This window comes from Crocodylus porosus, unplaced genomic scaffold, assembly GCF_001723895.1.
Source record: "Crocodylus porosus isolate Cpor-Errol unplaced genomic scaffold, CroPor_comp1, whole genome shotgun sequence".
NCBI lineage: Eukaryota > Metazoa > Chordata > Crocodylia > Crocodylidae > Crocodylus > Crocodylus porosus.
Window position 1 is genome coordinate 184,862,618 of NW_017728886.1, and position 22,210 is coordinate 184,884,827.

Consider the following 22,210-nt stretch of genomic DNA (forward strand, 5'->3'; position numbering starts at 1 on the left):
ATTTGACCTCAGATGGGACGGGATTTTAACTACAGGGAGTCTTCCCCTCATGTATAAGAACGGTGTCCATCCTGAGACTATTCACAGCTGTTTTGGATCTGCAAGTAGAAAAGTTGATTCTACAAATGACTGAAATAGATGAAACTCAGTATCACAGGCCTGCTATTGAATCAGCAATTTGTAGGTGTCTACAAAACTGGAACATACCTCTGCACTCTCTTTTTGGACTTTTTTCAGCCAGGAAAGAGATTAAAATGCTAACAGATCTAGTGAGCCAACGCATGATTTACTTCATTGCTGCTCTTATTAAGCAGAAGGTAAGGCAGGGTGGTACTGTAGAGACTGGTACTTGAGGTATGAATTTTTATAGGTGACAGCCAGCTCAACTGCAAGAACTCAACAGGCTATTGCCTATGAATTCCTCTCTGAATCAGTTCAGTCTCTAAGGTGCCAACCTGCTCTACCTTCAGCCTGACTTCTGCACTTTTATTAAGGGAGATACGAAGAACTGGCACTTGGTGGGTCTAAATTTAGCTCCTTGTGCTAAGGAAGGTTTCCTCTGTAAGCATCTCTAAAGAAATCAAATACCTTGTTTGAAAGTTTTAATCGCTAGTAATGCGTGACTACTAAAAAAGAGAGACACAGCCCAGGCAGTCTGTCACATATTTGGTGCTCCACTCTGGATCACCATTTACCCCTTTTGATTCTTAGGTCTTACCCAAAGCAAAAAGGAAGAGAGAGTTTCATTTTTTTTAAATGAAGCTTGTTAAACAATGTAGTTTGAAATATGCATTTTCTGATCACTGATGACTTGGCTCTTCAGAACTTGCTTTGATCTAAGTTACCAGATGAAGCAAGACCTTCTTTCTCTGAATATTTTGCCTTAAACATTCAGAGCTGGGGTCAGTTTTCGTCTCCACATCAACTAAAAACAATGGTTGTGCATTTCACCACTGCATCTGCTGTCTGATTCCTATTTAGCACCCAGAAGTGAAGAACCAGACCGAGGCACCAGATTTCCTCCATTTGTAAGGAAATCGTTCCAACTGCTTGGAAGTGGCACATCAGTGGTTACTGTGAGGTAGAGGAGGGAACCGCTCCTTTACCACTGAGGTAGAGGAGTGTCAACCACTCTTCAAGACTGACCTGTGCTTTTGCTTTTTATGCCTATAGGAGATGAAAACTCCCTGCTCTTCCACTCAAGGCTGAACTACCAAGTGGTAGCTTTCATCCACTGGGTGGGAAAAAGCATATTTATGGGCACATCATGTAACACAGTCCTACCCTTTACTTCATGGCCACTTCTGGCAAACTCAAGGATTCACCTTGGGACTGAGAGAGGGGTTTGGTCTCCAAGCAGACGAAATACCACCCCCCACCCTTTTTTGTATGGTTGTTGTTCAGAGTAGCCAAGGTCAGTAATTCCCTGGAGCTAACTGTTCCCTGAAATGAAGTATCCTGGCCAGAGGTCAGGTCATTCCCATGCACTCCCAGTTCCTCTTCCCTGTCATAATGGAAAAGTGAAGGTATCAATTTGTAAATTTCAACAACAATTGGAAGAAAAATGCCGAACTTTGAATGAGTGGTGCTGGGAATTAGCACCTGGCCACTGGGGAGAGCTGATGTGGATAAACTCTGTACTAGGGAGTAACCAAAAAGCATGCTGGAGTGACCTGTAAGCTCTGAATGCAGATGTGTTGACACTTTCTTCTTTACATACATGTAGGGGTAGGGGGGGGGAGTAGTAATTAGTTTAACTACTGTAACAGCACCTTTCAAGGTGGTGATACCAAGAAGTCTCCAAGGTAGAAGAAAAAGATGAAGAACTCAACATGGCTTATCAAACTACCACTCAGTTAAATATATAAACTGAATATATTAAAGCTTCGAATTTTATTACAATCAATTCCTTCTGAATATCTTGCCCTCTTCTCTTTGAGAGGAACCTAGACATGAGAAATGGAAGGATAGAGAAGGACTCCACTAAACGTGGAGTATATTTCATCGGAGTCTGTGTACGCCAGTTTGCCTCCAGTAATGACAATGTTTACTTCATCTCCAGCTTTTAGGTGAAGAACAAGGTGGAAAGTTCCAGCCCCGCCACAAGTTTGTTTCCCTCCTCTCGGCTTGTGATATTCTAGCAGTTCTCTTCTGTAGCCCGCTGTGTGGAGCTGAGCAACGCTTGCGTTGGAGACTGACAGCACAGCTTCTACATACTCATCTCTCTCGGGAGCTAGCACGGCGGTAATCAAGTAGCGCCCTTCGAAGGGGGATGTGAAGATGCCTGCCAGAGGGAGTGCAGAGTTAGCTCTTTATGATGTACAGAAAATGGAGACTGTCATGTGTAGGGCAGTAAGAACTAATATTAACACTACAGTGTTATCCAGCCATCTGAACAAGTCTGTTAAAGTTAGTGGAAATAAAGGTCCATTTGCTATGGAAATCCTCCCATGTTCTACATGAAGCTGCTGCATCTGGGATGCGTCTAAGGATGGCAACGAGAGAATTTTTTTGTCCTTCAACACCCTCCAAGGGAAGGAAGACTGCGCTCTATCTTACAGCACCACACTGCTTTTGCGCTAGCTCTCACCCTCTGCTAAATGCCCTCTGAAACTCCAGTCAACAGGACAGTTCTACTGTGGTAGGCATCAAGCTGATGGTGTCAAACTTGGGGTCTAGATGAAGCAGACCTGTGCATCTTACAGAGATTGCAACAGGAGCAGCAGTGATCTCCTCTGATGAGCAGCCAGACTAAGTTGCAGTTTGGGAGCTGCTCCCCTTCACTCTACACTTCCTGGTTCTCTAGTGTTTTGTTGTTTATATTTTCTACCTCTAGTTCAATGTTGCAGACCTGCATGAGGCTGTGCTTACAAAATCTGAACTCTTTTGGTGAGCATATGGAAACTTAGGCTACATGCAGATTTGGACATCCTCCTGTGCCCTCTGGTAGCCATGCTATTTCTAACTTGCAGTATTATAAGCCTTATGGTGCTACGTATTCTTTTGTTTGCCTAGCATGAGCACACTGGTACCATTTGAAATAATACGGCAGTGCTGTTTTCTCATGGTAATGTCTGATTAGCTTGCCAGCTTGGGCTCCCCTCTCTTTCAGTTGTTACCTGTGTTAGGATTATAGTAGTCTCCATCATTCACAAGTACTTTGTTAAAATGGACTATGCCAACATCGCTGGGGAAAGGCTTCTGTGTAAGACCAGCTGAGAAAGACACTAGAGAGGCGGTTGTAGCGGTGGGTCCTGGAAAAGGAGAGAGCAGAATTCAGATACGCTCAGATGCTGCCTTTTGTTCAGGCTCAGTGGTGTGGTTTCCAGAGCGATGAAAAGACAGGCTGGATGAATGGAGCCCGCATAGGTGGGTCAGCTTCCAGTTAGTCACCACAAAAAAATCAAGGAGTTGTGCATTCCCACTTCTGGCATAAGCTACTGGGAGATAATATTTTTGTGGCAGAAAACGCAGAATCTGGTTTCCTTTAACACCTAGGCATTGCTTGCAGTGCAATGGGGTGAACCTATGGCCCTACTCCTTCACTGAGAAGTCTGCAACAGACTTCCCCCAAGTTGGTCTGGTGAGGGGCTGTGAGCCAGCCTTGCTGTACCCTACCACTTTACCAATACAGACCTCTCCCACTAGTTGTATTATTACCAGATTTAAAAGGGAGGCTAACTGATACAATTCAATGCATTTCAATCTCCTCCCTCAACACACTCACCAGTGCTGGTGCCACTCATAAAAGAGCTACAACCATCCTACTACTGTCTAAGCTCTTCTTTTTGCTGATTCTCATTTGCTATATGAATGTGTTCTTGGTGATTTACAGTAGCTGCTTGAGCATAGTGAGGCTATGACCACTGTTAAAATACAGACTGGTCACTGAAAGAAACCATGAAAAAATAAAATAATTTCTTTACTTTCAGCTGTTGGTTTAATGCAGTGGTTTGCAAACTTTCTGGACCACCAGCCCACTGTCAGTTTACAATGCCTCTCAGAGAACACCAGGCACACTCATTATCCAACTGTTCATTCTCTTACTTGAAGACACTAACAAAGGTGATGGAAATGAAAATCCTAGGGTTATAAAAGCAAAGTTCTTAACTTACCTTTGCAGTCAAGGGGGGGGGAGGGCTGGATCTGATCCACCTACCAACTACAGGCCACCCACTGTGGCCTTGTGTAACACTCTGCATTTGGAAGCACTGGCCTAGCAGGCAAGAGTAGGGGTTACACATTATGGGCTAAATTCAATTTACCCTAAGAAGCATTTACATAACTGTAACTGCAGCTTCTGGCACTTAGGCAGAGCCTAGACTTCTGTTTCTACTTGGGGAAATAGGAGTGCTCTGTGCGCACACTTGCTGCAGGGGAAGTGATGGTAAACCCTCCTTTTAATGCAGTAGATTAAGGCACCCAGAGAACAGGAGACAAAGATACTAGGTTGTGCTCATCCAGAGGGACTTTCAAACTTTGTCTCCCATTTCCCAGCACATTACTTTAACCACTAGACCACAAGCTAAGCATTATGCAAGTGTGCTCCCTAACCCTCCCTGGGAAGCTGGCCCATTGCACATTATATTTCTTATTCATTGGCGGAAGTGGCTAACCAGCACCGGGAAAGTTACTGCCACATTGGAAGCAGGAGCCCAGACTGGAATCCAGCCCCCTCCCTTCCAGGGCAGCATCCAGCCCAGTGACCCGCATACTCCTTAGCTTGTCTTCCTCCTGGCCTCACGTCTCCCTATCTTGGCTGCCTAGCGGGCCAATTTCAAGAGGAGGCTGAAGACTGCTTTATTTTTTGTGATTAGTTTTGGGGCTTGCCAGGCATTATGCATTTGCCTGGGCAATTTTATCTCCCCACTTCCCCTGATCAAAGCATAGTGTGACCTGCTGAGCAGGTTCATTTGGAGTGCTTGGGGCAAACAGCTACAGATTCCCAAATTGCATAGCTGCATCTACGCAGTTACCTAAGCAAGTACCACTTAGGCATGTGAAAGAGGCAATAGGTTGTGGCCCTTTGTAGTTCAGGTTACCAGCAAAGTGAGTAGTGATTGCAGTAATGAATGACCAATGTTAATCTCATTTAATTCACATCATAACCCACTCCACTTTTCCCAAAGCTTCACAATTGGATTTGTGCTAGAAATGGGCTAACATGTTTAATACATGAATGGTAACCATTTCAGTAGTCATAGCCCTTCTGCAGCTCTGTTTGAGAGGACGCGCTCACTCCTCTGTGTCATGCTTCCTACTACTGTGGCTTCTTTCCCTACACTCAGACTTTGGGTTCTGTTTTCATTTCCCTTTATCAAACAAGCCCTTCCATGATTCAATTCAGACTGGTTCAGTTAAAAGCCAATAGTATTAAAATATTTAAGGCAATGATAAAGTCCCCTATAAAAGGTTGTTAAACAAAGGCCATGTCATCATTGACTATTGCTGAATATATTACAGTGGGAAAAGACTTTCAAATGCATAAGTAGCAGTTTGATGCCTAACTCCTACTTATTTCTACTAGGAGCCGAGTGTCCAATTGTTATGTCTTTTTAATAATCTTCAAGGCTCTCACATGGCACAAAGTCTGACTCACAGTGCACAAGCTGTTTCTTTCTCCACTGCCCAATGTGTGCAAGCCTGAACAACTGGTGCCTCCCAGGACTGGGGGCACACCATAGCAACAAGTGGGGACCACCCACAGATGCCACCGGCCGCGTCGGCAGTGAGGGGGGGCGGGGGTCAACTGGCAACCGCCCACAGAAGTTAATGGTGGCTTCAGTGGTGGCCCATCTCAGGGGGAGCATGTGCAGCCCGTGTCCCTCTTTGTGTTGCCTATGCATGCAAGTTCTCTTGTGATCTAAGGGTCAGCTTATCAAAGCACCAAGGCAAGTTGTAGCCCACCATGTTATTAGTGTAAATGCAAGTTGTTATCATGGAAAACTAGGGTTGAAAGGGACATTTGGAGGTCACCTAGTCCACCCCTACCCCTCCCCATCTCTTCCCGAGGCAGGCTCATTCCTATCCAAACCATCCCATACAAATCCTTGTCTAATCTATTCCTAACACTACACAATCAACCTTGTCATGTGACTACAAGATATAGCATCCCCAACCTGCCACAGGACTGCAATTATCCCTTTGCTTTACAGATGTTCTGTTATTAAAAGACATTTTACAGATTCAAAGAAGAGGGTCATTACTCTCTGCTACGTAGGAAAGCAAAGCCCCCAATAGTCTGTACCAATATGACCATGGGGTAAAATTCCTTCCTGAGCCCATGTACGGATAAATCTGACCATGAGCAGAGGGGCAAGACCCTCCCTAAGATCCTTTTGAAAATTTCTTAAATGCTTAAATTTCTCCTGACTTCTAGAGAACATGTTATGTCCTTTCTGATCCAAGATGACAAGCGATCCATTGCATTTGCTAACTGGTTCCCACAAAAAGACTGCACTGCCCTTCAGTCTGATTCTGACATCAACATACTACTTGCAGTCCTTTTGCTCAAAGTTGGGGTTCAAAATATCAACACCTCCCTTTGTGTTTGGAACGCATTCGTAATTGCATTCAGAAGTCCCTATGGCACCCCCCTCCTCTTCCTAGTCAAAACACTGCACTGTATATACAATTTTCTACTTCAAGGAAAGGATAAAAGAAGGAATGAATCAAATGTGACAAGTGATATTCACATTGCTTAATGCATTATGGGTGCCATACTTCAAGAAGGATGTAAAGAAGCTTGAGAGTCCAGAGAAGAGCCGTTGGTATGACTAGAGGCCTGAAGAGCAAGCTATACAAAGAAAGGTTGACAGATATGGGACTGTTTAGCCTAGACAAGAGAAGACTTCAGGGGGAATTGGTGGCAGCTTACAAATATATCAGGGGTCAGCACTGGGCTAAGTGAACAACTATTCACCAAAGTGTCTCAGGGAAAAACCAGGAAGAACAGTCAAATTCCTAGAAGGAGGTTTCAGACTGGATACAAGGAAAAACTTCTTCACAGTTCATGACCAGACTCTGGAATAGACTCCCAGCAGGGGTGGTGCAGGCCCCTACCCTGGAGATCTTTAAAAGGAGACTGAATGCACTCCTGGCTGGGCTTATTTGACCACAGCAGTCTTTCCTGCCCAGAGCAGGAGAGCTGGACCCAACCATCTCACAAGCTCCCTTCCAGCCCTAAACTTCTGTAAATCTGTGAAGTCACTCAGCTACTACTATGGGCCACACAAGCATCAACAGAATAGAATATAAAGTGTAAGACTGTAAATAACATGTCAGTGGGTGTATCTCCATGTACAATTAATGTGAAGCAATAAGCTCTGGAGCTTATTGCTCCGAGGTGTGCCATTTCAGCATGTGTCTGGGACTGCAGCATGTTCAGCCGCATTGGAGCCCCAGCTGGCAGAGGGCCCAGGCGATCAGCCAGCTATCCCTGGGCTGCTCCCCTTGACTTAATGTGCTGCAGAGGGGCTGGCCGAGGCACGGGAGTGCTCCGGTGTGGGGCTAGCCAGCAGGCAGCCCCCACACTGAAGCACCTTCATGCCCCAGCCAGCTAGGCCAGCATCTACACCTGCGCTGCTGTAGAGTAAAACAACTCCACAGCAAGGTAGTACTTGTATTTACAAGTACTACCCTGCTGTGAACTTCATTAGTTTATTCCAGCCTAATAGAGCCATATATATAGATTTGCCATGTTTACTGCAGAACTAATTAGTCTACTCTGCAGTAAATGTCTTGTGTAGACACGCCCAGTATGTGTGGCCAAGTTTAAGTGAGCCTATGGAAGTTAACTGATTCCTTTACAGATGGCAGGTGCTGGAAGAAAGAAGTAATGAATCAGAAATTCCCTTAGATTCACCAGTACAATTGCCCCTAAATGTGTCATATGCAGTTTGGAGGGAGGACTAGAATAACCTGACATAGGAAGAAAAACATTGTAGCAATCTGGAATTTGGGGGCCAGAATCTCAGCATGTGTCAATTAATGTCATATAATGGCTACAGGCATGCGTGTGTGTGTGCGCGCGCATTCATGTACACGTACATAATTTTTGCTTGCTGTGGTTTGGCTGGGTTTTTGCCTTTGTTCCTGATTTTGGTGCTTTGTGTTCCTGACCAACAGAAATACCTTTTCTTTGTTTATGGTATATCTACAAAGCACAATTCAGTGCTGCGCAGAGATACCTGAGCTAGCTTGTGTGCCAGAAACAAAGGTTTGGGTACCCAAAGCATGGTTCTCAGCCCAAGCTCCTTAGCTCTGAGAAGGCTGACTGGTTTGATGAGGTACTGCACTAACACAACTCTACTGCTGCCAGTACCTGAGCTACCCCAGCTACAATTAATCCAGTTACAGTTCACAGAGCTGTTTTGTGCCATGTAGACATAGCCTTAGTTTTATAATGCTTCTCCTCTTCTCCCCAGCTCTACCCGTTTTGTTTTTTCATATCTCACCTTTGAATCCACTATGCCAGAATGCTAATTTGGTCACCTATTTATTGATCTCCTTAAATGTACGAGTCCTCTGCCCACCTCTCATACCTAAATAGTTGTCAATCTCTGGGATTCTTCAAACAACATCTTTCCAACAGTTCTCTGTGAATCAGCCTGCTTGTTCAAGCCTAAGTAGTATACACCACTGGTAAAGAAGGGCGCCTATTCACCAGAGCACCTCAAGGGATGACAAAATCGAGCAGCCACAAACTTCTCCAAGACCGTTTCAGGCTAAACATAAGGAAGAACTTCTTCACTGTCCGAGCCCCCAAGGTCTGGAATAGACTGCCACTGGAGCTGGTTCAAGCACCTACTCTGAACACCTTCAAAAGACATCTGGATCTTTATCTTGCTGGGATCCTACGATCCCTGCTGACTTCCTGTCCCTGGGGCCGGGGGCTGGACTCAATGATCTTCCAAGGTGCCTTCCAGCCCAAATGTCTATGAAATCTATGAAAAAGGTGTCAGTGTAAAGGATAAGGATTAGAAATAATTTGCCTCAAAGGAAGTGCCACATTTTTCCTCAGATTAGCTCATAGACTTAATACAACAACAGAGGCCTGGTGCCGTTAGTGGTCAAAGGAAAACATTCTAATGGGAGAAACAAAACCAGACTTGAAGAAGAAAAAAGTCAAGGACTGGAAAGTTGATGGTGGCAAGTTAGTGTACGTATTTGATCATTCTCTCTTCAGATTTAGGTCTCTGAATAGTGCCAAGCACAATGAAGCCTTATCATTGACTAGCATTTCTGGGTTAATAGAAATGCTGGTTAGTAAAATGCCAGATAACAGGGCTTTTACTGTACATGTATTTTAGTATCCTAAAAGCCTCCTACTCAAGGCAACGTGTATAATGTCATGATAGCTAGAACTAAGCAAGTAACAACAATTTCAATATCAAAACCAATATTATTTACAGAAACATTTGAATATTTTATGGATGCACGCACAAAGAGAGATAAAAGGTGTTTCTAAACTATAGTATTTACTGACTCAGCTGCACTTCACACTACATTTGGGATCCATTCCTTTTAAAAGGAACTATCAACCTTGATTAGACCACTATCATGTTATCATGAGTATCCAAGAATGATGAGTTAATGAAGGGTATGGAAAGAAAAGATAAGTAGAAAAGTTAAAGCATAGGACTGCAAGTTAGAAAATCCAAATCTCTTCTTGGCTGTCTTTGCCTCACTGTGTGACGTAGGGTTCTTACAGAAAATTTCTCAACAATTCCCAGGCCCATTTGTCATGGCCTCTCTCTGCAATGTTCTTAACTTCAACAAACAAAACTTAGGCAAATAACTCCAGGCTTCATAAATTCAAATGCTTCATTTTTATCTCCTGCTGGAATTTTTTCAAATAATGTGATTAAAATGGCATAAAGAAAGCTTTCGGAGATCTGCATTAATCCTGACATTTAACCTTTCTTTGGCCCAAATGCCTAACTGCAGTACAGCTACTGTTTCCTGCCCTATCTCCAAAGCAAATGGTGAGATTTAATTCATTAATATTTCTGAAGCCCTTACAAGCTTTGGCAAAAAGTATTCTTTTAGTGGATCTTGATTTCTAATTGTAGAGGAAAACTGAACTTGAGCATGAATATGGTGCATATCAGTGGATATTCTGATGAATCTGAAGAGTGCAGAAACAATTCCACACTATTTGAAATATCTAAAGAAAAGCCCTCATGTCAGTACTCAAAAACATATGTAGAACAGTAGAAAGCACACAGAAGCAGAAGTTAAAATAGTGCTGCATGAGATAGTTTCCTAAACTAAGTCCCAGGCTTTCAAAACTTCTAATGTGGGGAGCACACGTTGCAAGACAGGCAAGGCTGGCTTAGCACTGCATCATTCTGAGCTAAAAATCTGGTGCCATGAAATTTACTGGATGTGGATCTTTTGGGTGAAGAATTAAAAATTGAAGTCCTGTTCCACACAAATTTTAAAGATTCCCTGACACCCTTAGGAGTAAGGGATTGTTACAGTGCCTTCACCCAGATGTCCTCTTTTCCAGCACTAACTGCTGACTCCTGCCCAGAGGCAGCTCCCCTTCAGTGATACTTGTATGAATACAAGGAAATACCAACAACTTCAGACCCATAGCCTATGTAGACTGTAACAGCTTTGATAACATCAACAGACAGTCTGTCCCTAGGGCATCACTAGGGTACCATAGACATCACTGTATTCTGGGCCTGCATCTGACATCAGGGATTGGGAGGCATTTGGAGACAAAGGCTGTTTCATACAGAGGGCATAACTGTTATGCAATTATCTTCAGCAGTACTAATTATAGTCAGGGAAAACTAGGAAGAAGGTGCAGAGATTTAGAAAAGGAAATCCTTTTACTAAGACTTCCTCTCTATCAGCAAGTTAGATCTACTTAAGGTAATATTCATTTCCTTCACTATACTCCCTGAAGCTATATTTGCAGACAATGGCTGCCAAAATAAAACTTATTTTGCTACTAACCCACTGCTACCCTAACACTCCTCAAATACAAAGCCTCATCTAAAGCTACATCATGTTCTTAATTGAAACATTTTAACCTCAGGATTATAACATGAGATCTTACAACTATCTTTTGTCAATTCCCAGGCCAATTTGTCAAGACCTGCCTCTGTAATTTTTTACAGCCCCATCGAACGAAGTCCTAAGGAAACATCTTCAGATGCCAAAAAATTCTAATGTTTCATTTTTAACTTTTGTTGATGTTTCCTAAAACAAAACTGTGATTAAATCATTCTCTCTGAATAGAGCGTAGGAGGATTCACTTTGATCCTGGACAACAATATGCACTGTCTAGCTCTAGAAAGCAGCTACGCTAAACAGTCTAAGTAGTAGATATCTGACCCAGCAAACCCATATTTGAACTAACTAGTGCATCCCACAGTCCTTGTTGAAAGCTTACTATTTTATAATTCAAACATGCTGGTATAAAGTTCTGCAGTAAGTACATTAATAATAATTAAAATACTCTAAGTTGGTAAACTACACGTTGACACTGGGTAAAATCCTGGCTCCACTCAGTGGTAAGATTCCAAATCTTAATCACCTTGATATTTTTGCTTTCCAATAAATAAAGGAAATATTTAAATCTCCAGTTTTTCAGACCCCTGTTTTGGAAAAATGTGAGAAACATCTGCAAACAGATGCAGGCAACAACCGATAAAACCAAGTAACCAATCAGACTTTGGAGCCAAACAGACTAAAGCCAAGTAATCCAGACTTTGGAGAGGGAAGGTGACCCAGCTTTCAGCCATGGTGCTGTACAGGTGGAGGGTACACTGTACTAATGGGCATAACATAAACAAGACAGGATTACAACTTCTCCTTTTAAGTTGATTAACCCAAAAATAACCCCAAATCCAAAAATAATCATTTAGGATGCTCAAGAACATTACACTTAGTTAAGGGTCATCTAAATGCTCCTGTGCACAAGCATTCACAGGACTTACCATATTTACTCAAATATAAGAAGATAAGAATATAAGAAGATAAGATGAAGATACACCCAGACCAGGGATAATAGCCTTTTTTATTCAAATTGACACTTATATTTGCATATCAGCAGTATCCTGCCCAGCCTCTGCTTGCCATATTTGAAAATTACTATGGATATGTTTGTTTGAAAGTCAGGTTGTTTGGTCCTTTGCGTTTCAAGTTAACAAGGGGGGAAGAAGGGGCAGGTAACTGCTGTGATTTGGGGTCAGTCAGACCCATAGCAGCCTCCTGCTCCCCTCTGCTTGCCCTCTGTACCTTCTACCCTCCCCTCGGCCCTTCCCCACCGTAACTATCACATGCAGCTCACTTCCACGCTGTGTTCGGAGAGGGAACAGAATCGAAGCACTACGGCTTTGCGAAATTTTGCCAGCAGTTTCGTTTCAACGCTGTTTTGACTTGTTTTGAGCTTGAAACAGAGAAATCAAAATGAAACAGAGAGCTTCGAAACAGCCTTGAAACAAAATGAGGCAAGTTGAAACATTTCAAAATTTTTGAAACGTTTCGAGTTTCAAAGCTCAAGCTGGGCTTTCCTGCAGGGAAACAGAAACTAAAGTAAGGAGAGGGAGGGGGAAGAAGGAGGAAAGGGATGGGGGGAAGGACTGCTCTCATATTGACTGTGTACCTGGCCAGTGACTGTGATCCTTCCCTGAGGTCCCTTCCAATCCCAGTGCTCTGGGGAAGGGATGGAAAAACTGCATAAAAGGCAGCATGGTTTGAACTGCCCTGCTTTCTGCCTTGGTTTCAGTTACTGAGCTGTGTGTCCCAGTTTTGGCTGTCAGCAGTCAGAGGTGCAGGGCCCCAGAACCCAGACTGCCGTCGCACCGATCTCCTTGACAGTTGGCAGGCTTTGTGGTCTCAGCAGGGACTAGCATGCCTGCAGCTTTCACCACCCCCCGTGCCTTAACACACACAGTGTCACTTGTGCCACGAGTTTTGCTTGTCCGCAGCTTGAGGTACAGTTTCCCCCAAACCCCTGCACCTATCTCCTTGAAACTTGGCAGACTTGTGGCCTCAGCAGGGGCCACCACTCCTGCAGTTCTGACCCTGCTGTGGCTTAACACATACAAGTGACATGAATTTTGCTTTCAAGACTTTGAGGTGCAGTTTCCCTGAAACCCCTGGAACTATTTCCTTGAAACTGGGCAGGCTTCATGCCCTCAGAAGGGCTACCATTCCTGCAATTTTCATCCAAATCAGGCCAGAAATGACAAAGTTATAGGCTGTTTTGAGCTTTCCCATTATAGCCTATGGGCGAAACATTGAAACAGTGTCGAAACAGCAAAAACAGAACAGTGGTTTTGAATCAAAATTAAATTCGAAATGAAATGCTGTTCTGTTGAAACGCAAGTCAAAATGGAATGGTGCCATTTCGCACAGCCCTACTGAGCAGGGTCTGACAGTATGGGGGTGGCAGGAAGGCTGCAGGGAAAGCAGAGGGGAGGGGGAGACAGAGGGCAAGAAGATTCCCCACTCCACCTGCCAATATTTTCCCTGGTGTAGTGGTGGGAGGGGGATGAATTCAAGGCAGCCCTCCACGAATTAGATTCAATACCTGGAAAATTATAACAAATTTATATATTTTCCATATATACAATCTAATTATTTGGGCGTTGTCTTATAACCAGGGTCATCTTATATTCAAGTAAATGGTATGTTGCCCTAAAAATGGTGCGCCTGATCTAAAGTTAGTCTTTGTCTAAAGTGAGCTAACTTTAGATTGGCAAAAGGTTAGCCTGACCTAGCCAGGGTTAACCCAGCCTAGTGAACACCTGCATGCCTTCATAGGATAGCTCCAGGGCTGGGAAAGCCCAGCCACTCTCCACAGCCCTGGGGCTGTGCTGCTTTTACCCCTCTCCCCCAACCCTGACTGGGCTAATTTTAAACCCTTGACCAGCACGCCCCATGACCAGGCAGCCCCTCCCTGGTTAGGCAGTATGAAGTGGAATCATCACAGCCTCTGGTTTGTTAAAAAATAAAGTCAACTCAAATTTAGAATATATAGAAACAAGCTTTTACTAAAACTAAGGCTAGAGAAAGTACTTCCCTGACATTTTACTAAAGAAAAAAAAATATAAATAATTATCTTTAAACAAATAAACATGTCTAAACATACCTACACAGTATTTGCAACTCAAACACTCAGTAGTGAGATCTGCATGTGAAAGTCTCTATAAGCAAAAATTAAACTGGTTTAATTTATTTGTGAGAAATAAAGTAAGGTTAAAAAGTGCATAAATAACTAAAAGTAAATTGTATTGCTTGATTGTCTCAGTTTTAATCATTTTAAGTGTTATTAGTGACACTGATAAGGAAATGTGCATGTTTAAAACATGGTATCTAAGCCAACAATAGCATTGCCAATTCTTTTTAACTCTTTTGAGGCATTCTGGAGGGAGGTGAGGTTTCTAGAATCATATGATTATGTGCGAATTTCAGTTTTAATTTGAAAAGAAAACAATCAGGTTCTCTCTCATGGCGGCAGTGAAAAGCTTGAAACAAACTTTAGGGATGTAAAAACCAGAAAGCATGCAAGAATTGAAATGCAGTAATTATTAAATATGTTCTACTGCTAGTATTGTACATGCTCTGAGTCCCACCCTGAATGAGGATGCAAGTGTCAGTTTGAATAAAAAAGGCTATCATCCCTGGTCTGGGTATATCTTTCCAGCATTAACAGGTCAGAACTGTGCCTATGCCCTAAAAGTTCTTGCTCTTCAATTTTATTCTGCTAATTTTTTTATTGCTAAGGTAAGTGAATAATTGTTCAAAGAATTCCTAGGTAACAACTGGATTACCTTGTGAGGCTGAGGAAGGGGAAGATGCCTTTGGATATCCTACAAAGCAAAAGAAAAACATTTTAACAGCATGTGATGTAGTCTAAATATTACCACTGTCTCCTAATCTTTTCCCTTGCTCATCAAACAGGAGCAATGTCAATAACAACAGCAGTAATTGTATGTCAATAACAAACTAGCAATATTTAACATATACCACTGACTTAAATAGCGAAGGGAAAGGCGACCAAATTTTTCATCAAAATGTACTGTGAAAAAATAGTAATTTTAAGCTACTTTAATGATAGATAGTTGTGCATCTGTGAATCATGCATGAGTTCTACTGAAAGCATACTTGGTGGCACTTTGGGAAAGGAGGCAAAGTTAATTCTAAACCCTATTTTAGGTCTTTTCTGTTTTTATGGCAGGAAACAGATATCTTGCAAATCAGATTAGCCATAAGTTTCCCCAAAGAATATCTGGAACTGATGCCAGCTAAGAATCATTCCACGCCCTCCAAAAGACTGCAGAGGGCATCCAACTCTATTTTCAGCATTTTATGTGCTTAATGAACCCTGACATACCTCCTGCACCTATGCCAGAGTAGTAGCACTTTAGCTCTCACTGACTCCAGTAGAAGCTCAGGCTTCTAAATACCTTTGCAGATCTGGGCTTCTGTGTGGACTTTCACACCAGCCTCTTGCTTCTGATAGCAAAGCATGTGCTTGTTTTTGAAGAAGGACCTACATATTACAGAGCAAGATGAATTGTGTTTCAGGGCAAACGGCTCAGACAAAACTTTAGCTTTCTCACCTGGGGCTCCAGCATATCCTTCCGCAATGGGCATGACATTCTGACCAGCCTGGCCATCTACATCTTTAGACCATCCCCTTCCTGACATTAAAACTGTGCCAGGAGGACCAGCCTCTCCAGTTTCCATTATGGTTCCTGTTGATCCAGGCAAAAGTGGTAAAACGCCTGAGCCTGGTAATGACGGCTGTAGAGGAATTCTTGGCTGGGATGGCTGAAGAGGTGTTCTTTGTCGTGGTGGTATTACTACTCTTGGCTGTGAGGGCTGCAGGGGTATTCCAGGCTGTGGCTGTAGTGGTGTCCTTGGCTGTGGGGCCTGTGGTGGTATTCCTGGCTGTGGCTGCAGAGGTATTCCAGGTTGTGGCTGTAGTGGTGTCCTTGGTTGTGAGGGATATGGTGGCCCCTCTGGATATAGCTGCAGGGGAGTTCTTTCTCGTGGTGGATGCAGTGGTATTCTTGATTCCCTTTCCACTAAGTATTTGTAAGAAGAGAAAGGAATTGAGAAAATCATTAACATTTATATTTATGAAAAACAAGTATTTTAAAGTTAAGTGAGGTTCAGCTGTGGACATCTACCCTCTCAGACCCACAATTGTCCTGGGGAGATCTCCCGCAACGTTCTGATCTGATGCTTCACAAGCTCTTTTACATAGAAGTAAAAACAAAAAGTGGTATCTGCCATAGATTCTGGTGAACATAGCACAGAAATAAAAGGTACTTTTTGTTTGCTAATATTGGCTATACTGATTTAGCATTGGTTATTTTTATTCCATTAGTAGGATTTTGTATGTGAATGGAATGAAGATGGTTTCTGGGACATAAGGCATGATGAAGTCACATAGTTACTGGCTGTCATAGACTGCTAGGTAGTCCATCTGAGACAAATACAAAAGCATTCACAAGTGTTCCTGGTTCTTTGGTAGTACATCTGTGCTTCACATGCCACATTTAACTGAAGAGGACAGTAAGGACATCTTCATTTTTATCTGAGGTGTCATGTTTCTCATACACCATCTCAAAAAGGTAAGATAGGGTCCTAGGAGATGTAAATATAGTGGTGTGATTTGCATCTGAGGAATTTTATGCCCCATCCCCCAAACTGCATATCCTCTGACATTGCAGGATGCATGATTTTTGGGATGGGGCATAAAGTTTCTCAGATACCAAGTGTGCAACTGCTGGGACATTCACTGGGGATGAGGCAGCTCCCCAGACCCTAGCTACGTGCACCATTTAAAGGTCCATGGCATCCTTTTAAGTCTCCAGTACACCAGTGCAACCAAGCCATGTGGCTGTCTCAGACCTCGGGACTGTCCCCGCCTGATCCCAACAAAGACTGGGATTTTGTCAGGATTAGGCAGAGAGCAACCTTGGGGTCTGGACACATGCTACATTTTATGTGGAACATTTTTGCAGCTGGCTTGCCATTTTATTGCACCATAACTTGGTTGAACTCCATGCTACAATTTATTACAAATTACAATTTATTGCATGATTAATACATTAATCATGCGATAAATGTAACATCTGGAGGGGCCCATACTTTATGCTCTCACAATACCTATGTTCTTTTGATAGCCGCCTGACAAAATAATTCTTGGTTTCCCTGCCTGTCTGATTTTTAAGGGAATGAGTATAAATGCTAAAACTGGTATAAAAAGAGAAAGCTAAAAGCAAGCACAACAAAATTGTGTTGAAAGTTACCTAGATGGTACTATTCAGAGAATATATGATTAGAAAATGAAATAATGCATCTTCTAGCAAGAAATATTAAAATACTTTTTTGCTTTAGCTTTGAAATTAAAATGATATAATGTAAAGTCCCTGGTAAGGACAAAAGCAAACTAAGTCCCTCATTTATACTAAGCTCAATCAAGCAGACCTGTCATTTTGAACTACATGAAATAACATGAGTTTAGATCGGGATTAATTCCAGTAAAATCAATCAAGTTACTTCAGATTTACACTGATATCACTGAAAACAGAACCTGGTGCAATACTCTAATTCTTGCCTGCATATATTTTGTACTTCTTTACTTTTTCTAATCAGTCAGTTAAGCTCTCTCTGGGCTTCCAGTCTTGGCAAAGACAAGGACAATGAATCAATACATCTGACGGTGTTTTTTGCAAAATCTTACAACTCAGCAAACCACCAATGGCTTTGCTATCCTGTACAACTGGGTCCTTGCTTTTAGCGTGGCTATCCAAATACTAGAAAATACCCGGATGTGCTGACTCCTTCTGAATAGGAGCAGAAGTGTGGGTCTCAGCTGCGAAGCAGCACTTTGCAGCTATAGCAATTTCTGTCTGCCTTTTAGCCTCCCATATTGGGTTCCATCATATCATGACACCATGCTTTAAATTATAAATTACTAGACAAGGATGATAAAGGAGCCAACATATTTTTGACCCAGCACATGTTACCAATCCAAAAAGCACGGGGAAAATTCATCCATGGTTTAACTCTACTGAAGCTGTAGTGTGTCAGCAGAGAGGAATTTGATCTTACTTTTGCTGAATAGCTCATAGAAGGGAAATGTTCCCAACTGTCTCCAAAGTAGCAACGAGGGCAAGCAGCAGCATTTAGATCATTGTTATGCTCAAAATCGGAGTATCCAGAGGGGCACTGCTCTATTAACTATTGCCAGCCATGCAGGCAACTGGCCGGCACCATCATTCCCAACTTGCTAACCTCAGGTGCCATTCTATGACTTAAGCTGAGAAAAAAATCAGCCCATGTTTTAAAATACAAATCTGTTATTTTCTTTAGCACTTAAATGTCACCATTATTTCACCCTAAGAAAAGAAATCATTTGGGTGTGGAATTCAAGTTTGATTTTGCCATGGTTCTGATATTTCTAAAAGTGCTTTGTGCATGACATGAAGATGAGGTTCGTGTTCTTGATGATACACTAGGCCAGGGCTGTCCAAAATCAGCAGCCTGTGGATCACATGCAACCTACAAAGGGCAAATCCCAGCCCCCTGGCTCCTACCTGGCTGCTGCTCTCCCATTGCTCCCCCTTCCTCCTCCAGTTTCTGTTTCCTGCCCTCACCCCAGGGGCCAGGGCAGCATGATGAGGCACAACCCACCTGTGACCATCGAGCTGAGGGTGGGAGCCAAGCTGCCTGTGTGGCATGGTGCACCATGAGAAACACATATGGCTTATGATGGTAGAGCCCTCAGACACTGAGAAATTGGACATCCCTCCCCTAAGCAAACAAGAAGTGTGGCAGGGGACAGTATAACCTAGATAACAAAGTAGTCAATGGTTCCACTGAGAAAGCAGAAAGGTCATGACTCCTGGATTTCTGTAGCTGATAATGAATATAGCAGCAGGCACATTACTCATTCTCCTTTTGTAACCAATGGAGAATATACTGAGATTGGCCACAGCATTCTCTCTTTCCACGGCCGTAGAATAGGAGGCCTCCCTCCCCTAGGTGTTGTAATTTAGGTATACACAAGTTTTCTTGGAGAATAACTGCAGCAGACACTTCTAAGTGTTTACCTATATTTCAAACCCCACTTCACTGATAATTACAAAAGGAAAAGCAGCTTGACTAAAATACAGTACAGTTTCATTATAATAAATGTTTATTATTCCTCCCCTTTACCAATCACAACAGCAGGAACTAATTTTTTCATTATTACAGTACAGAAAAGTGACTAACCCAACTATAGAAAACACATAATTTTCATGATTTTTTCTCCCAGTCTCAGTAGTTATAGCGGGAATATACTGTAGCTGTTATCAAAGCAAACCATTCGTGGGACCATTTGTGACTGCTGACCATACTTCCTCTGGCTGCACAAACAAACAGTAAATATATATGAATAGGCTGCCTCTAAAGAAGAGGTGATTTTAGTTCATTTTATTGCAAGGTCATTTAAATCTTAAAAGATGTGCCTATTATGATGTGGACAACAATCCATTTAAATTCCATGTTAACAGGAGGTCAGGACTTAACATGGACCAGACAAAGAGCACTAAATGTTTATGTGCCCATGATTACCACTCCACAAGTGAAAACTAAACCAGAACACCTTGCCCTTCAATGAAACAGGGTTAAGTTGCCCTGCTTTAACTTTCATTTACCATAAAGCACTTGTGGACATATGCATACACATACACACACGCATACATCAATTGTTCCACAGCATGTTCTTGCCTCCTGTTAACTTCCTTAATTTGATCATTTGCTCATACTTCAAGTGCTGGAGAGCACCTGTTAACATATTTCACGTTTCATGGTCTGCATCTTCATAGCACAGCAAAATTGAACTTGCTCAGACCTGAGAGGCAAAAATCACATCACCTTCAATGGAAGCTCTAATAATAGACTGAATAAGGATTTGGCCTGTGGTTTATGTACACTACATGCAGTTATTCACTAAACTGTCAACATTACTTTGGACTAAATAATTGAAAATATTCTTGGCTCCAAAATGTTTTAATGTCTTTGAAGCCAAAGCTGCCATATTTCTGCCTTCAGACTAAGTTGTCTATGCTCAATTTAATTGTAGAATTGGCACGTGTTATTTGACAAAGTTTTATTTTATAATTCTTAACATGTATCTTTGTGTTACCACATTCAGATAACTTTATAAATAGCAGCTTGTTACTATTGTAGGCTCCCTAACTACAATGACATCATTTAAGTGATACAATATGTTGGCAAACAGTGCCTAACCTGATGCATTAATTTAATTTGGATTCACAAACTAGAATTGAAAATCACCAGTTCATAGCAGTAAAGGCATCAGAGAGGATACTGCAAGTACACAGAGCAAAAGTTTAAATCTTGGAATGATGCATACAGAAAAAGACATATCTTTGTACCAAGAAGAATAATGATCCCAAAAGGGACACAAAAATAGTACAAGATGTACCCACGTCCTGTGATAGGCTTTCCCAATTACTAATCATTCTTTTTGCCAAAAGCTTTCCAGAATGCCAGATATTCAGACTGACTCAGACTGCTGTGCCTGACAGTATTATTTTAATTGGAAATATTCTTGGACCTACATATTTACTTTATTAATCTTTTTAAAGCCACAGATATTCTAGTATAGCAGGTATAGCTTAAAGCAGTAGTGTTCAACCTTTTTGCCTGGTGGGCCAGATGGGTAGTGCCCAGGCAGTCTGTCAGCTGGATCTGGCTAGTGATTCCAGTGGGAGCCCAGGATGGGCACAGGCCACATCCAGCCACATACGGGGAAGGGGGCTTGAAGTGGGTCCACAAAGGACAGGAAGGGGGCCTGACCCAGGCCTGGCAGGGGGGAGATGGGACTTGGCCCAGCCCCACCCGAGCCCTGCAGGGGGTAGGGTTGTGGCTCAGCCCTGATCCAGGTGTGGGGAGAAAAGTGGGTGTAGCCTGGCTCCAACCTGGCCCTGCAGGGGGGTGGAGGGGAATAGCCATGGCCCATCTCTGATCCAGTTGTGGAGAGCAGAAGGGGTTGCCAGCCCCGTGGGGGTAAAGCAGGCATGGCTACCATGCAGGACTTGGGGTTTGGGAATTTGGCAGGGAGGAAGGTGGCCATTCCTCCTCCACTGCCAAATTTTCTGACCCGTGGGGAGCCCCACAGGCCAAATACAATGGCTCTGTGGGCTGTATTTAGCTCACAGGCTGGAGGTTGAGCACCCCTTGCTTGGAGTGCCAGTATGTTTAAAATTTGACAGGTGGGTCTTCCTTCCTGGGTCTCTACATAGGATATGTAGACCCCATAAAGTACTTTGAAACTGAATTATACCCTAGACATACAGATGTTTTAGCTTCTTTCATGCTTTAAAATACTCTATTTAGCTTTAAACAAACACACACTGTGGTGTTGTTGAGCGGTCTCTCTCAAACCACATAGAGAAGGGCTGTGTATATTCTGGGGAAGATGCAAATCTTGGGCACCCTGCCTACTGCTTTAGAGGAATCACTGGATTCCCTTCTTAGCTGTAAGGTGCAAAGCGCATATCTACCTTTCCATCTACTTCCCGTCCTAGCTGACAATCAAACATGACTGGCTGGTCCTATGCTCCTGGGTCTTAATGGGTCAAACACAGGTCCTATAACAAAAATCTCTCTCCACAGGAGTGTTCCTTATCAAATTCACTGTTCTCTCTTCTTTGACTCAATGGGCGTTTATAGACATGCTCTGAGAGGAAGAGGGTGAGGGGGCTGCTTTAATTAATGCAGTTCCAAGACTTGTTCTATTTAAAGCTCTTGCAGCATCTTGTGTATCAGCATCTCCATGCTGAAAAATGGCAGTGGGGACGTTTTAACTAAAGCTTGTTGAACACCACTATTTTGAAGCACAGAAATGCTGATGTGCGAGATGCTGGAATCTGCTAAAGCACAGTAACTACCACACTCTAGCAAACTTGATTAATTGAGTCTGCTCCGATGTGCTGTAATTACAGTACATTGGAGCAGCCTCGCTGCTTGTGTATAGGCGCCCAATGATCCTACAGTTAATGGACTATAACACCAAAGTAAAAAAAAAAAAGGAAATATAACACCAGAATAAAAACAATGAAACTAAGGCACAGAACTCTAGTTTAAACAGACTAGAAAACCCTAATTAGTGTTTCTTTGACAAAGTTTGCTTTCCTTGGTTTAAATCTATAGC

General features: G+C 42.7%; 1 protein-coding gene across 1 annotated transcript in view; it reads right to left on the reverse strand.

Moving 5' to 3' along the window:
- Positions 1-1,874: 1,874 nt before the first annotated feature.
- The window catches only part of EMILIN2 (elastin microfibril interfacer 2), a 59,525-nt gene continuing 39,189 nt past the window's right edge, over positions 1,875-22,210 (reverse strand). Inside the window, exons 5-9 of the mRNA XM_019546658.1 lie at positions 15,904-16,058; positions 15,591-15,870; positions 14,799-14,837; positions 3,120-3,254; positions 1,875-2,284 (exon numbers count right to left, since the gene is read on the reverse strand). Of these exons, the coding sequence (XP_019402203.1) occupies positions 1,947-2,284; positions 3,120-3,254; positions 14,799-14,837; positions 15,591-15,870; positions 15,904-16,058 (947 nt within the window). The 3' untranslated portion in view covers positions 1,875-1,946. The remainder of the gene's footprint in view (positions 2,285-3,119; positions 3,255-14,798; positions 14,838-15,590; positions 15,871-15,903; positions 16,059-22,210) is intronic.